The sequence below is a fragment of the Blastomyces dermatitidis genome, assembly GCF_000003525.1.
Source record: "Blastomyces dermatitidis ER-3 genomic scaffold supercont1.2, whole genome shotgun sequence".
NCBI classification, from domain to species: domain Eukaryota; kingdom Fungi; phylum Ascomycota; class Eurotiomycetes; order Onygenales; family Ajellomycetaceae; genus Blastomyces; species Blastomyces dermatitidis.
In genome coordinates, this window is record NW_025544775.1 from 3,541,872 (window position 1) to 3,555,349 (window position 13,478).

At 36.7% G+C, this 13,478-nt stretch overlaps 1 protein-coding gene across 1 annotated transcript; it reads right to left on the minus strand.

The window, feature by feature from the left end:
- Window positions 1-7,865: 7,865 nt before the first annotated feature.
- On the minus strand, window positions 7,866-12,888 carry BDCG_01784 (uncharacterized protein). The gene is made up of 5 exons (XM_045417319.1): window positions 9,326-12,888; window positions 9,051-9,248; window positions 8,908-8,959; window positions 8,474-8,826; window positions 7,866-8,376 (listed from the first exon to the last, which is right to left on the minus strand). Exons 1-5 carry the CDS (start codon window positions 12,294-12,296, stop codon window positions 8,303-8,305), a joined length of 3,648 nt encoding a protein of 1,215 aa, XP_045274170.1. The 5' UTR covers window positions 12,297-12,888; the 3' UTR covers window positions 7,866-8,302.
- Window positions 12,889-13,478: the final 590 nt, after the last annotated feature.

Consider the following 13,478-nt stretch of genomic DNA (forward strand, 5'->3'; position numbering starts at 1 on the left):
AGTTATAAATAGTATTCATGAACTTCAGTCTATATAGTTATGTATAGTCAAGAGCTGCTAGCTCTATTAATTACATGAGAGATAGAAATAGAGATAAAGAATTTATAAGAAGCAGAATTTCTTATATATCTTCTTCTCTCTAAGACTTTGTTTATAAAGTCTTTCACTGAGTGACTTCATAGTCAGCTCAGCACTGCAGTGATACTTACTAAAAACTCTTTATATCTATAAAAAATCTTAGTAAGGAAAAATCTCTTATCACTATAAAGAGAAAAGAGTCTATCACTCAGTTTCTTATTCTATGAGATTCTTTATAATCTATAGATTCTTCTCTGACTATTATACAGATTCATCTCATATCTTTTATATAGAAGAATTTCAGTTAACTCTTAATTATTTTTATAAGATTCTTATATAATCATTATATAGATTCATCTTACAGATGAATCACTCTTTATAAGATTACTCTTATTAAAGAGAAATATTTATAAGTTAATCTTTCATTTATTTTTATAAATCATTGTTCTTTAATACTGTAGAATTGTAAGAAATTTTTCATTCTTTTATTAACTCTGTAGAATTGTAGAATCAAGATATTCATAATCTGTAATCACTCTTTATAGTTATATAGAAAGATTCAGACCTGTAATTCATAATTACTTTTATTTACTAGAGTGATCTAGCTGTTCTGTAGAATCATTCACAGTGTAAATAAATCTCTCTAGAGTAGTATAAATATCTCAGATCTGTCTGTAGAATCTTATCTTCTTTTCTCTTTTTTTATAACAGCTCTCATTCTTATAAACTGTGAGTATCTTTATTCATCTGTGAAGTGTTTTTATCTAGATAATAGAGAGAGAGTGTTTCTGATAATATCTATATATTAATTCAAGAACTTCTTAAGAATAAAAATTTTCAATTTCAATATCTTTATAAATAATATCTGACTGCTGCTGAGCTTCTTGTAGATATCTCTGTAACTTCTCTAATTACTTTTTATCAGCTGATGAAGCAGAGATATCACTGCTTATAACTATGTCTTCATTCTTCTCAGTCTTATCACTGTACTTAATCTTCAGGTCAGCAGCTCATCTCATTTCTCTCTCAGATCAGCTTCTAGCTTTAAGCAGTATAGTTTCTCTCTTTGCTATAAGTCTTTTCATAAGTAATTTCTTACAGATTCTAGCTGACAGTTTTTACAAAGCTCTCAGTGTTATCAGTGTCTTCTGCAGCTCTGTAAGTCTATGATCATTCTCTCTCTGCCTGCACAATCTCTGATCAGATATATGTAAATATGTCTAGATTTTCTATCAATGATTCTTACACTGCAGTGCATTTCTGCAATCTCATTATTAATAAGAGATGAGTCTCTGAGTACCTGTAAAATTCAGATAATTAAGATAATATGAATATTATGAATTTATGACAGAAGTTAATCTGAGCAGATGAGCTCTCTCTTCATATCTCAATTATTTTCAGGCTGAATACTTCAGTACAACTGAGAGAGTAGATTCAGCTTTATAAGAGATATCTGATCACATGTACAGATAGTCAGCTCTTAAAACTCTGCTATAACTGTGCATATTCTGATATTTAGCTTCTCTGAAGTCTGTGCATTTCTAGTGATCTTCATATCAAATGCAATAATTGTCTATATTACAGATATAATACTCTCTGCTTCTTTAAAGAGAGAAATTGATAGTTGTGAGAGATTTAAGTGTTATAAGTATTAATAATATGAGTGTGAATTTTCTTTATTTTTTCTTTATTAATCTCTAAATTGTATTCACAGCTCTGTTTATTTTCTTGTTTTTTAATTTTAATAAGAATATGATTTCTTCTTCTCTTATATATACTACAGACTATTCATCTCAGTAGAAACTCATTATCTTATAGACTAGAGTTTATAAATAACAGTATTAATATTTTTATTATAATCAGATTCTTAGTGAAGACTGTGTCATTCTGACTTATCAGAATTCACAGTATAAAAGTTATATCTCAGCTTCTGCAGATGTCTTATCTGCTTAGATAATTCTCAAGTGAACTTATTTATCTTATCAGAATATTCTTATCACTGAATCTTGAATCAGAGCTTATAATCTCACTTCTCTGAGTTAATAATTTCTTTGATCTGATATTCTCTTTCACTCTCTAGTATTTTATAAATAGAGTGATAAGTCACAGAGTTCTCTTCTAAGAATTTCTTATATTCACAGAGTAAAGAGATATGAAAAATATTATATATCTATAACTCAGATAACAGTTTTAATCTATAGAACTGTGAGTTAACTTTCTTTATAATCTTACAAGACTCTGTCTGTAAGAGATTCAGCTTCTTACTAGATCTCTATATAATAATATTCTCTAGACTCAGTCAGACTCTATCATCTTTCTTAAAACTTTTTATAATATGCTTAAAGTTATAGTATCTCTTCTGATACTCTTGAGTCTTTTTCAAAAATTCATAAGCTTTCTTCTGAATCTTCTGAATTCTCTCAGTCTGTTTACAGACATTATCATACTTTATAGTGTACTCTCACAGATTTATTAAGATTATCTGTGAATAAGTCTCAGTGAGTATCTTAAAGAAGATTTTATCTGTGCTAACATATTTTAAGTTGTTATATATGAACTTTATAAGTAATAATTAATACACTCAGTTATTCTGATTGTAATTGATAAAGCACTGCAGATACTGTTTTAATATACTTATCAAGTATTCTATCTGATCATCTGTCTGTTGATGAAAAGTCATGCTTAGATCTCATGAGATTTTCAGTATAGTTATTAGATCAGATCAGAACTCTTTTACAAAGATTGATTCTCTATCTGAGACAATGTTCATAGATAATTCATGCAATCAGATCACATTACAGATAAAGATATAAGTTAAATTCTTTAACTTCAAGTTCTTACAGATGAGTATAAAGTGTGCTATCTTGATAAAGTAATTCACTATTATCAGTACACTGTCAAAGCAGGCATTATATATATTCTTGCTTTCAGAGAGGCTTATAAGAGTATTCATTTCTAGCTGTTCTCAAGATTTCTGTGAGATAAGTAGAGAAGTAAGTTCTTTATATAATCTGAATTATACTATCTATGAACTCTGATAAACAGTATAAGAATTCACTATCTTCTTTATAAGTTCTTATATCTTCAGTTAGAAGTATTTTTTTGTAAGCAACTCATAAGTTCTAGTATCTATAAAATGATCTGCTAGAGAAGAGTCATGATGCCTTTTAATAAGTTCTATATATAGAAACTTATTCATAGACACATAAATTCAGTTCTCTCTTCATAAGAGATTATTTAAGTCTCTTTAATTCTTTATTTCTGCAGAATTGATCTCTGTCATGAGCAGTTTCTGAATATACTGAGTATATTCATTCTTCAGTTACAGTTCAGACAATCTGAATAGAAGATCTTATAAAGACTTATACTCTGTTTCTTCTTATATCAGATCTTCTATAATACTTCTCAAAGTCTGCAAACTCTTCAGATTATAGATACTCTTTTTAAGAATTCTCACAGAGATTCTCAGAGTGTTAACTCTCAGTATTATAGAGAGTAGTTATATAGACTTCTTCTCTTTCTTTTCTTTCTTCTCTCACAGAGAATTGAAAGACTCTTCAGTCAATCTCTTTATAATACTCAGTTTAAGTATTCTGTGAAGCTTTTCTGTCTTCTCTAGTCTCTCTATGTCTGTTACTCTGATCTTCTTAACATAGTCTAATCTATAAGAGAGTTTATTCACTGAGTTCTTAATTCTCTTAATATATTCTATCTTGAATCAGAACTCACTCAGTCTTTGAGCTCAGTGAATCTGCTACTGTGAGAGTTTCTTGATTAAAGTAAACTATTATAAGCTGTTATAATCAGTTTTAACAGTAATTACTGTCACAAGATTCTTGAAGTAGTGATATCAGTAACAGAAGAATTTCACTATTATAAGAAGCTTCTAATTATGAATGTTATAGTTGATCTCTGCAGATTATATCTTTTATAAGAAAAAGACTACTGAAACTCAGTTCTCATTTAACTGTAGTTATGAGACTATTTCTGAAATTGTAAAGAAGAAGATATCTGTCTTTAATCTGATTAAGAGTAAGAGATTAAAGTGAAACAGTATCACTATATCTGTGAATATCTGTTTCAATCTTATAAAGATCTTATAAGCTTCTGAGATAAGAAAGTTCTTACAGTTCTCTCTTCTTAATAATCTTTTCATTCTCTATTCATAGAATAACTTCTTCTTATTTTCACTCTTCAGCATGTTTATAAGAGTTAAGAAGATTCTTATGAATATAAAGATAAATCATCTATAGAAATTCATAAAGCTCAGAAAGATCTGAATCTCATGAATACTAGTTAACTCTGATTATAATAGAATAATCTCAATCTGTGAAGATTTCATCTGAATATTCTTTATAATAATTACATATTCTAGGAAATTAATCTGATGAGCACTGAAGTTATACTTTGTAAGCTTAATATACAGTTCTGTCTTATCTAAGATCTTCAACACACTTCATATATACTCAGTGTATTCTTTCTTCTTTATAAAGTACATTATTACATTATTCAGATATATTATCATGAAGATATTCAGATATACACAAAGTGTTTTATTAATAAAAGACTGAAATGTTATGAGAGTATTAGTCAGACTAAAAGATATTACTAGATATTTAAACAATCTCAGTGTGATTCTAAAGACAGTCTTTTATTCATTCTCAGACTGTATTCACAGCTGTGTATATATATTAATTATATTCAGTTATATGAATATGACAGCTTCTGTGAGACAGTTGATTACATTCTTAATCAGAGACAGAGAATAGCAGCTCTTTATTATCTTAAAGTTCAGATTATAATAATCTATATATAATTTAAGATCTTCATTCTTCTTCTTTATAAATATCACAGAGACTCTCATAAAGATCTGTAAAAATTGAATAAAGTCATTCTTCAGATTCTTCTTTATATAGATTCACAAGATCTCTATCTCATAATGAGAGAGCTTATAGATTAATTCTCAGAAGAATTTCTACTCTTCTATCAAATCTATTATCAGATTCTTCTTACAGTGAGAAGAAAGCTCAGCTGTCTTAACTGAGCTAAACATCTCTATAAGATCTTGATATTTCTCTGATATCTGAAGCTCAGTTTTCATGATTACAAGATTCTCAGACACTTGTAAAGTTATTATATAGATAAGCTTATCTTCTCTAATTAACTCTGTAGTATCAACTGCTTCTATCTTTATAAGTAAGTCTGTCAACACTGATCAGAAGTATAAACCTGACTTATGAACAGCTATGTGTGAATTATGTCTTTGAAGTTATATAAGTCTTAAATACATGTTATCTGTGATGTCTGTAATAATCACAGTTTTTATAAATCTTCTTCAGATTTTAGAGAGATCTTGTAATTCAAAGATAATTCTTATAAGTCTCTCAGTTCTCAGATCTGAATTCTCATACTCTGCTTATTATAAGAGCAGATTCTCAGTCTTCATCTTTCAGCTTATTCACTCTGTGAGCTTTAGAAATATCACAGTGATCTGAGATTCTAAGTTCATTAATACTTCTTATACTTACAGAGTAGTAGTATTACAGTGTAATCTCTCTCTGTAAGTAAGTATTTTCATTGAGAAAGTAACAGATTCAGATATCAGCTTTAAGACTCTTAAGAAGGCTATTACTAACTCTGTTCATAACTTCTTAAATTTCTATTTTAATTTATCTGAATAGTTTATATGAAGATGTTCTAGTTTAAAATAGATAAAGTAGAGTCTCTTTTTCTTAATCTCTCTATTATATATTCTATTTATAGAAGCTTATAAAGCTCTCTCTTTCTACTCAGCAGTCAGATATAAATCTCTCTATATCTTATCATCTTTTCTCAGTAAATCTATTCTCTGTTATTCTGATTCTTATAGAGTTAATCAGTGATTCACTCTCTATAGATCTGTAACTCTTACAGTGATCTATAAGTAATAAATAAGAGTTATCAGTTTCTTCAGAGTTAAGAACTTAGAGTCTTACTCAATGAGCTTATTCTGTATATCTTTATTCAGTCTCTTTGTAAATATTATTATTCAGATCTTATTTCAGAGCTCTGTTTTCACAGATCTTAATTCATATTATAATTTTATAAAGTATTATAAGTAGTTTTTATCAGATTTCTCATCTCTTTTTCTAATATTAATGATTATAATTCAGATATTCTCTGTTCAGCTTACAGAGTCTTTTAACTTATTCTCTAGATAGATCTTAAGAATAGATTATTGAGATCTCTTATAATTATTCTCTAAATAATTCAGTTAGTTCTTAACTTCAGTATAATAGAGATCTGTTATTATATAGATAATAGCTTCTTCATCTTTTATATTATATAGCTGAGCTTATAAGTTAATTTTAAATACAAACTTGTAAAAGCTTTTATAGATTGTGATTTAATAAGTAATCTTAAGTAATTATAACTTAAGAAAGTTTCTTTTCAGTTTATAGATATCTCTGAAGATTATGTCTAGAGACTTAATTTAAGAGTGTTTATAGATAGTAAGTATTTCTTATAGAAAAATAGCTTAGTTCTGTAAAAAATACTTAAGAATATTCTTTACTAAGATTAATTTATTTATAAATTCAGAGAATTTCTTTATCTGAGATATAGAGAATGATATTCTATGAGTAGTTAATAAGTTCTCTAAAACTTCTTTTATAAGAGTTATTCATAATTCAGATAACTACTTTTAAGTGTCTGTAATAGAGTTTACAAAGATTGAAGTATATGAGTTTTTAGTTCTTTCAGTTATAATAAGTGATTACTGACTGACTGAGCTTAAAATATAAGAATAAGTGCTCACAGATAATTATTCAGATATTTACAGCTTGATATAATATATACTGTTAACTACTAGAAGTATTCACAGTAGAAAGATAAAATGTAGAAATTAAATATATAATAGTATTTAAGCTGAGTTATAAATAGTATTCACAAACTTCAGTCTATATAGTTGTGTGTAGTCAAGAGCCGCTAGCCCTATTGATTACATGAGAGATAGGAATAGAAGTAAAGAATCTATGAGAAGCAGAATTTCTTACATATCAACTGATTTTCAATCAATTATTAATTACTTAAATATATAGATTAAATCTATTTTTATTACTATAATCAATTCAGAATCAATTTAAAATCAATTTAAAATCAATTATTAAATATTTTTATCTTGATATATTTTAAAATTCTGTAAAATATCTCTTTATATTCTATATGAATTTATCTATTCATTTAATTGATTATGAATCAGCTATACATGCTTTGATTGATTGATAAGCTGAATGAATAAGACTTAGTCTCAGAGACTATGAGTGAATTGAAAGGTTGAAAGTCAATTACCAACTGATTATTACTGTATTGTGCGAGGTCAGGGTCATGATTATGTAATGAGGTCAAGTGGCGCACTTAGCGAGGTCAAGTTTTCTGTATACACACCTACTTTTGATACAAGTCATGTGCTCAGAGCAATCCTCGCCAGACACACACTTGCTACGGCCACCGATCCACGTGATCGGCGATCGCAAGCTCCTATATAAGGCCATGTAGCAGCTAGCTTCTCATAATACAACCAACTACTCTACAATCACCTCCATCATTTATTTATAAAATGAGAACAAAAATCTCACCCTTCTCTCATCATTCAATAGTATCTTCTCTTCCAAAAAGGCAAAAAAATAGAATAATAATAAAAAACAGGCGGAAAAAAACACCCCTTCACAGGGTTTCAAGTTATGCAATTCATGAATATTAGACTGAATGGGGTTTAGAGAGCAGATACAGAAGAAATATAGAGCAGCGTACAAAAAGAAGAAAAAAAAAAAGTTTGCTCTCTTCTTCGCTCGCTGTAAAAAGAATATATATATAAGAGGAACAAACAAATAAAATCAACAAATGACAAAAATAAAATTGAAAAGGCACGGCCTGACTTCGTACAAATCGCAAGGGTAAAGCTAGGCTATTAAGAGAGACGGAAAAGAAGAGAGGAAATGCTGCCGAAGGAAAAGAGCAGCATGGAACAATGAGACGACAAAAAAGGAGAAAGGGGAAAACAAGAAAGAAAAATAACACCATGGATTTCCCCTGTCATGAAAAGGGAAAAAAAAGCAGAGAAAAGAGAAAATAAACGCCCCCAAGAAAATAGAAAACAAAACAAAAAGAGAACTTCCATATAAAACGGAGCGAGGTATAAAATGGAGTGAGGCATAACTTCTGCCTTTCTAGTGTTTTGCTTATTCTATTTCCGAAGCGATCCCATCCTCGACGGTTCCTTGACCGAGCCAGGCATGACATTTTGGAATTCAGCCCTATCTGTAAAAAAGAGAAACAAAAGAGAAAAAAAAGCAAAAGCAACATGTTAGCATTCTAAAAAGTAATATATGTATCGAACTAGGAAATGCCTGCCTACCATTCTCCGAATCAAAAGCAATCGAAATATCATCATGCTCGCCTGGATACTCCGGTATGTCGAGGGACACAAAGCCCGCCGCGGGATCATCAGCAGGCGTCGGCAGGGCAAATTTCGCATCGACGATCTTGACGCCAAACTTGCCAGAGCGGTGGTTGAAGCTCTCGAAGATGTCTGTGCTTTTCAGGACGAAGTTCATGCATTTGCCGTGGCTGAAGTCGTCGTGGAAGAAGGCGACGAGTTGCACGATTTTCTCCTGCGTGAGCACCTGGATGCGAACTTTGCTCGCTTCCCATTTCTTGTAGATGGGGACCACCATTCTTCTTCTGGAGATTGCAAATAAGGAGGCGAAACTGTTTTTAGGGAGCGTTGGTTAAACGCTTTGACCAACGAAAGAATTTGGGGGATAGTTAGGGGGTAGGGAAATTATTTACCCGTCGAATACAACTTTAAAGTTCGTGATGGCTTGTTGGAATCTATGGAGATCTATGCACCGGAAGAAAGTTAATATCAAACTAAGAAAAGAGATAAACAAAAAAAAAGGGGGGGGGGTTGGGGTTTGATGATTTCTACCAACCCTGTAGAGATGAGAAGTTATATCGTCGAATTACAGCTTTCGTCTGGGCTATCTTTAAGAGTTGGGCCATATCGCCCGGGGTTTCCTTAGGGACCAAATTCTCCGCCACGGAAATACCCAAATCCAGTTGGGGTGGCCTAAGAATGCTCAATGCAGTAGGAATAGTAACGTCGAGAGCAATTTCAAGCTCTCCAGGACCTAGAGATGAGAGTATATCTAGGTCAGTATAGTTCCCGCGAAATACAAATCACAATATAAGTCATGCTGCTACATACCAATATTAATTCTGTCCGTCACTGATCCCCAATTCGACGTCACGAAAACACGCAGATGTTCAGATAAAATCGTAGAACTGTATCCATGCTGAGAATATAATGGGGAGGAGCTAGTATTAATCACCGTAGCAGAGGGCGAAGAGAATTGCAAATGTACGACGGGTTTCGATACCGAATGCCCATCCGGGAGTTGTTCCATCGAGAAAGACCGCATGGGGATGTCGGGTGTCTTCACCTCGTCTTGCAAGGTAGCGATGCCGAGGAGTAGCGAGTGTAATTTGGCGCGTTCCTCCTGTTCGTGGAATGTTAATAACATGGAGCGCTTTGCACCGCCGCCACCTTCTTGCGGTATTTTGACGAGAAGGGCTGGAGCACCGTCCTCGCCTCGCAGATAGCCAAAGACAATGGGTGTCCCGTTGCCTAGTTCGTGGGAAACACTACTGAGCGTCTTAACCTTAGGGCTTGTCACGGCGATGAACCGGAACCCTCTATGGGCTTTTCGCGTGCCAGTACCCTCAGTTATAGTTACGGATTTCTCGAAGAGGCGTATTCGACATCGCGGGCTAGGTTCCGGAGGGAATGCTTTGTTGGGACTGGAGTCCATGTATTGAAATACTTTCAAAACGTCCTCGAACAGTAAAGTTTCGCCCGCTTCCGGTTGTAAGCTGTCCTCAGTCTTATGGGTATATTCCACAATTTTCCAGATCATTTTAAAGTCGGCCTGCTCAAACTGAATATCCAATTCGAAGCCACGAGGCAGTCGAACTCGCATCGAGTTAGTTCTCACTTGCCACTCTACATCTGCCCATGTGGGACCCAGCTTTTTATCTCCCTGGATCATTAAATTAACAAGTTCATTTTGGCTCGTAATTGAGACAAGTACATTCCAGTCACTTCGATCACGTATAATAGACAATACACAAGGAATTGCGAATTGTTCAGAATCGTCTTCGCTGGAGCTTAGGTACGCCTCCACAAACATCCTACCATAACAGAAATAACGGCTAGAGTCTCCCAATGGCATAACATCACCAATTTCCGTCGCCTTTCGCGCTGTATCCATGAGCATGGATCGCGTCACTTGGCCGGAGAGAACTGCGGAAATGTCGGGCGCAAAGAAAGGGTACCGGACCCATATCGTGGTATCGATTCCTCGGGAGAGATGCAGTTGTTCCATGGCTGCTGGGAGGATATTGTTTCGTTTCATCGACATCGCCAATGCGCGTAGATGGCTGAGGGTTCCTTGACGAACACTCATTAAACTACTCAACCTTTGATCGCCTGCCGTTGTGGCTACCGCAATCATAGTTTCTGTGCTCATATTTCCGAATCGGGACAACTCGGGGTGATCGGGGACAATATGCTCGGTAATCCACCAGGATTTCGCCAAATTGAGCACACCCTGACACGTTCTATCAACATCAGGTGGAGAGTTTCTTCCGCCATTTGAGGGTTGAGGACGCATGGACGCTTCGACGTCAGACTTGCCCTTGAGAAACCACCATACACTTGTTCTGATCCATTCGGACAAGGACGTCTCCATGGACGGCTTAACGCTCTCTGCAGCATCGCTGAAAATATCATTATATTGTGCAGCGCGCGCTGTAAAATCAGCCAGGGCATCATTACTAACGACATTAGCAGCGGCTCTCCACGACGTCTTCAAAGAAGCTGGATCTTTAGTTTGTTGAGTCTGATTATCAAAGGAGCTTTTCGGAGGCAGACGTTGTTTATCTGGCTCACGATCCGGCTCTGCGGGTGAGGATCTCAAATAGGGTGGGGGTGGAGTGTCCGGATACGACCCCGGAGAAGTGTGTGTTGTTCCAGGGCTGTCCGACGCACTATTATGGTGTCTGTTTGGCTCGCTCTTGCTAGGCAGAGCAGATAATACACTTCCCCAAAAATCAAACTTCGGGGGAGAGGATGTTTCGCGGGTCATATCTGGTGATGGGTTCGAAGCAGCGGACGGGCGGAGCGGGAGGGCAGTTTCTGGAGAAGGGTGAGAATCGAATTCGTCTGGATCCGTAGGCGAAGCAGTCCGTGCCGCCTTTTGCAGTGCCAAACCCTCCTCAGCTCTCATCCTAGCCTGAATGCGACTTGCAAAGGAGTTTGGATCTCCCGAATCCCTCAACGATATGCGAGACCCTGTCGTGTTCTGTGTCCCAAGGGATAGTAAGAAGTCTGCTTCGTGGGCGCTTTTCACCATTTTGAGCTTCTCTCGAGTATCCTCTAGGCTAAGACCTTGCCCTGAAGAGGCTCCACCCCAATACGTAGAATTCGATGGGGAGCCAAATGGGCCTGCATTCTCAGAATGGGCATGTGATCCATCCGTCGCAATGGAAGCGGTCGAGTGTGATCTCGAACGATAAAGAAGTACATCCTTAGTTGGTAGCTCAGCCTCGTCACCCCCTTCTCCAATGACCTCGGGGCCATTGTTGGCGAATGTCACCTTTAAACCCTTTCTACGACTCCGTTTCTTCGGGGGGCTGATCGGGGTGGTACGAGTTGGATCTTTGGTATCAATGGAGAGACGCGAGGGAGACCGGCCCGGGGAGTCGCCGGATTCAGGCCATCGTTGCGAAACGGCAAGATTGAGACGGGGTGCCACGGGGACACCAGTCCGCGATTGTTGATGTTGATGCTGATGCTGATAGTGACGTGGCGGTGATCGCCGTTGTTGTTGCTGTTGTTGCCATTGTTCTTGTTTTTGTGGTGGTGGTGGTGGCTCATGCTGATGTTGGTAGGGTTGTTGGTGTTGTTTGGCGGGGAGTTGTGGAGTGGAGATTGGGGAAGAGATGGACTGCCGCGGCGGCGGGAGAGGGGAGCGGTGGGAACCTAGGAAGTCATCAACCTGCTCATCAATAGACACTTTCGGAGTCTTGTCTTTGGAGAACAATTTGCCGCGCCATTTGCGGGCCTTGGATTCAGCAGCTCCAGCCAGGGAGCCATCCTCTGGTGATTCAACAACCATGCTCGACGAGGGAAGCGGGGACGACAACAACAGCGGCGGCGGCGGCAACAGCAGCAGCAGCAGCAACAACAACACAGACTCCCACAGGCAAAATTGGATATGGAAGCGCCAACATTGGATGGAGCAGAGGATGACAGGAGCAGTCGACGCAAAGCGACGGGCGCGGGGGAGGTTAGGTGTTCGCAAGGGTCAGGACAGGACGGGACGTGGGCGTCAAAGTAGTCGTCGGGTCGGATAAGCAAGTCCTCACGTGCAAAGCGGGCTTGATGAAACAAGTAGGAAGATCGACAAGGGGCTAACTAAGAAGTGGCTTGTGTGAAAGCGTGGTTGATTGAGAGAACAAGGGGAAGAGAGGGGGGGAGAGAGAGAGAAGAGGCCGGAGGTTGGTCTTGGACTGACAGGCAGCAGGCCGCCAGTCAATCAATGAATAATGAATTGCTGCAGTCTCCAGACTCCAGACTAGGGGTAATTTAATCGAGGACAGACGACCAGATGAAATAATAATATGTGGCAGCAGCAGCCAACGAACGCTATGGATTGGCTGGAGCCAAGCGATGCGGGTTTGTGTCAAGCTGTGTGTTTCTGTGTGTTTTATTACTGTGTTTCCATTCACAGTCTCTTGATGGGTCTGGCTGTGGCTAGACAGCTTGGCGAGCGTCTCGGAGTGCCTCAGATGGCGGGGCACTCCCCTGAGAGTCGCCTACGATTGGCCCGGCCGGCGGGGCAACTGGGGCCAACTAGAGGCTGCCCAGTGCCCATGGGCCTTGGTCAGCCCTAGTCTTTAATTAAGGAATTAAGGGGGTGGTTTGGCTCATACAGTCATGTCATAACCTCTACGCTGCGTAACTGATGAAGCTACTACTCTGAGCGTTTACGGATTATATGCTGAACTTCACATGTACACGTACTGTACGGAGTCCATACCACACCTGTTAAATAATAAATACTTCCAAGAACTGCCGACACTAGGCGTGACTTGAATGAACCATGATCATATTCACTTTGCAGACCTCGCGACGACGTATCGATCGGTCAATTAGTACTATCAAGATTATAGTGGATAACTACAATAGTTTATTCCCATTAAGCCCTAAAACGATACTTGAATCTCCGGTCTTGAGTACACTCAATTAGGATTCTAGGTAAGCTATGTGCGTACATACAACTGCTAAAGAGAAGTCG

Bases quoted from the DNA above. Each gene is read 5' to 3' on its own strand.
- BDCG_01784 (XM_045417319.1), bottom strand. From the start codon at position 12,296: ATGGTTGTTGAATCACCAGAGGATGGCTCCCTGGCTGGAGCTGCTGAA. The intron at 9,249-9,325 runs GTATGTAGCAGC...TCTCATCTCTAG, and splicing joins GACGGACAGAATTAATATTG to GTCCTGGAGAGCTTGAAATT. The intron at 8,377-8,473 runs GTAGGCAGGCAT...TCTTTTTTACAG, and splicing joins TGCTTTTGATTCGGAGAATG to ATAGGGCTGAATTCCAAAAT.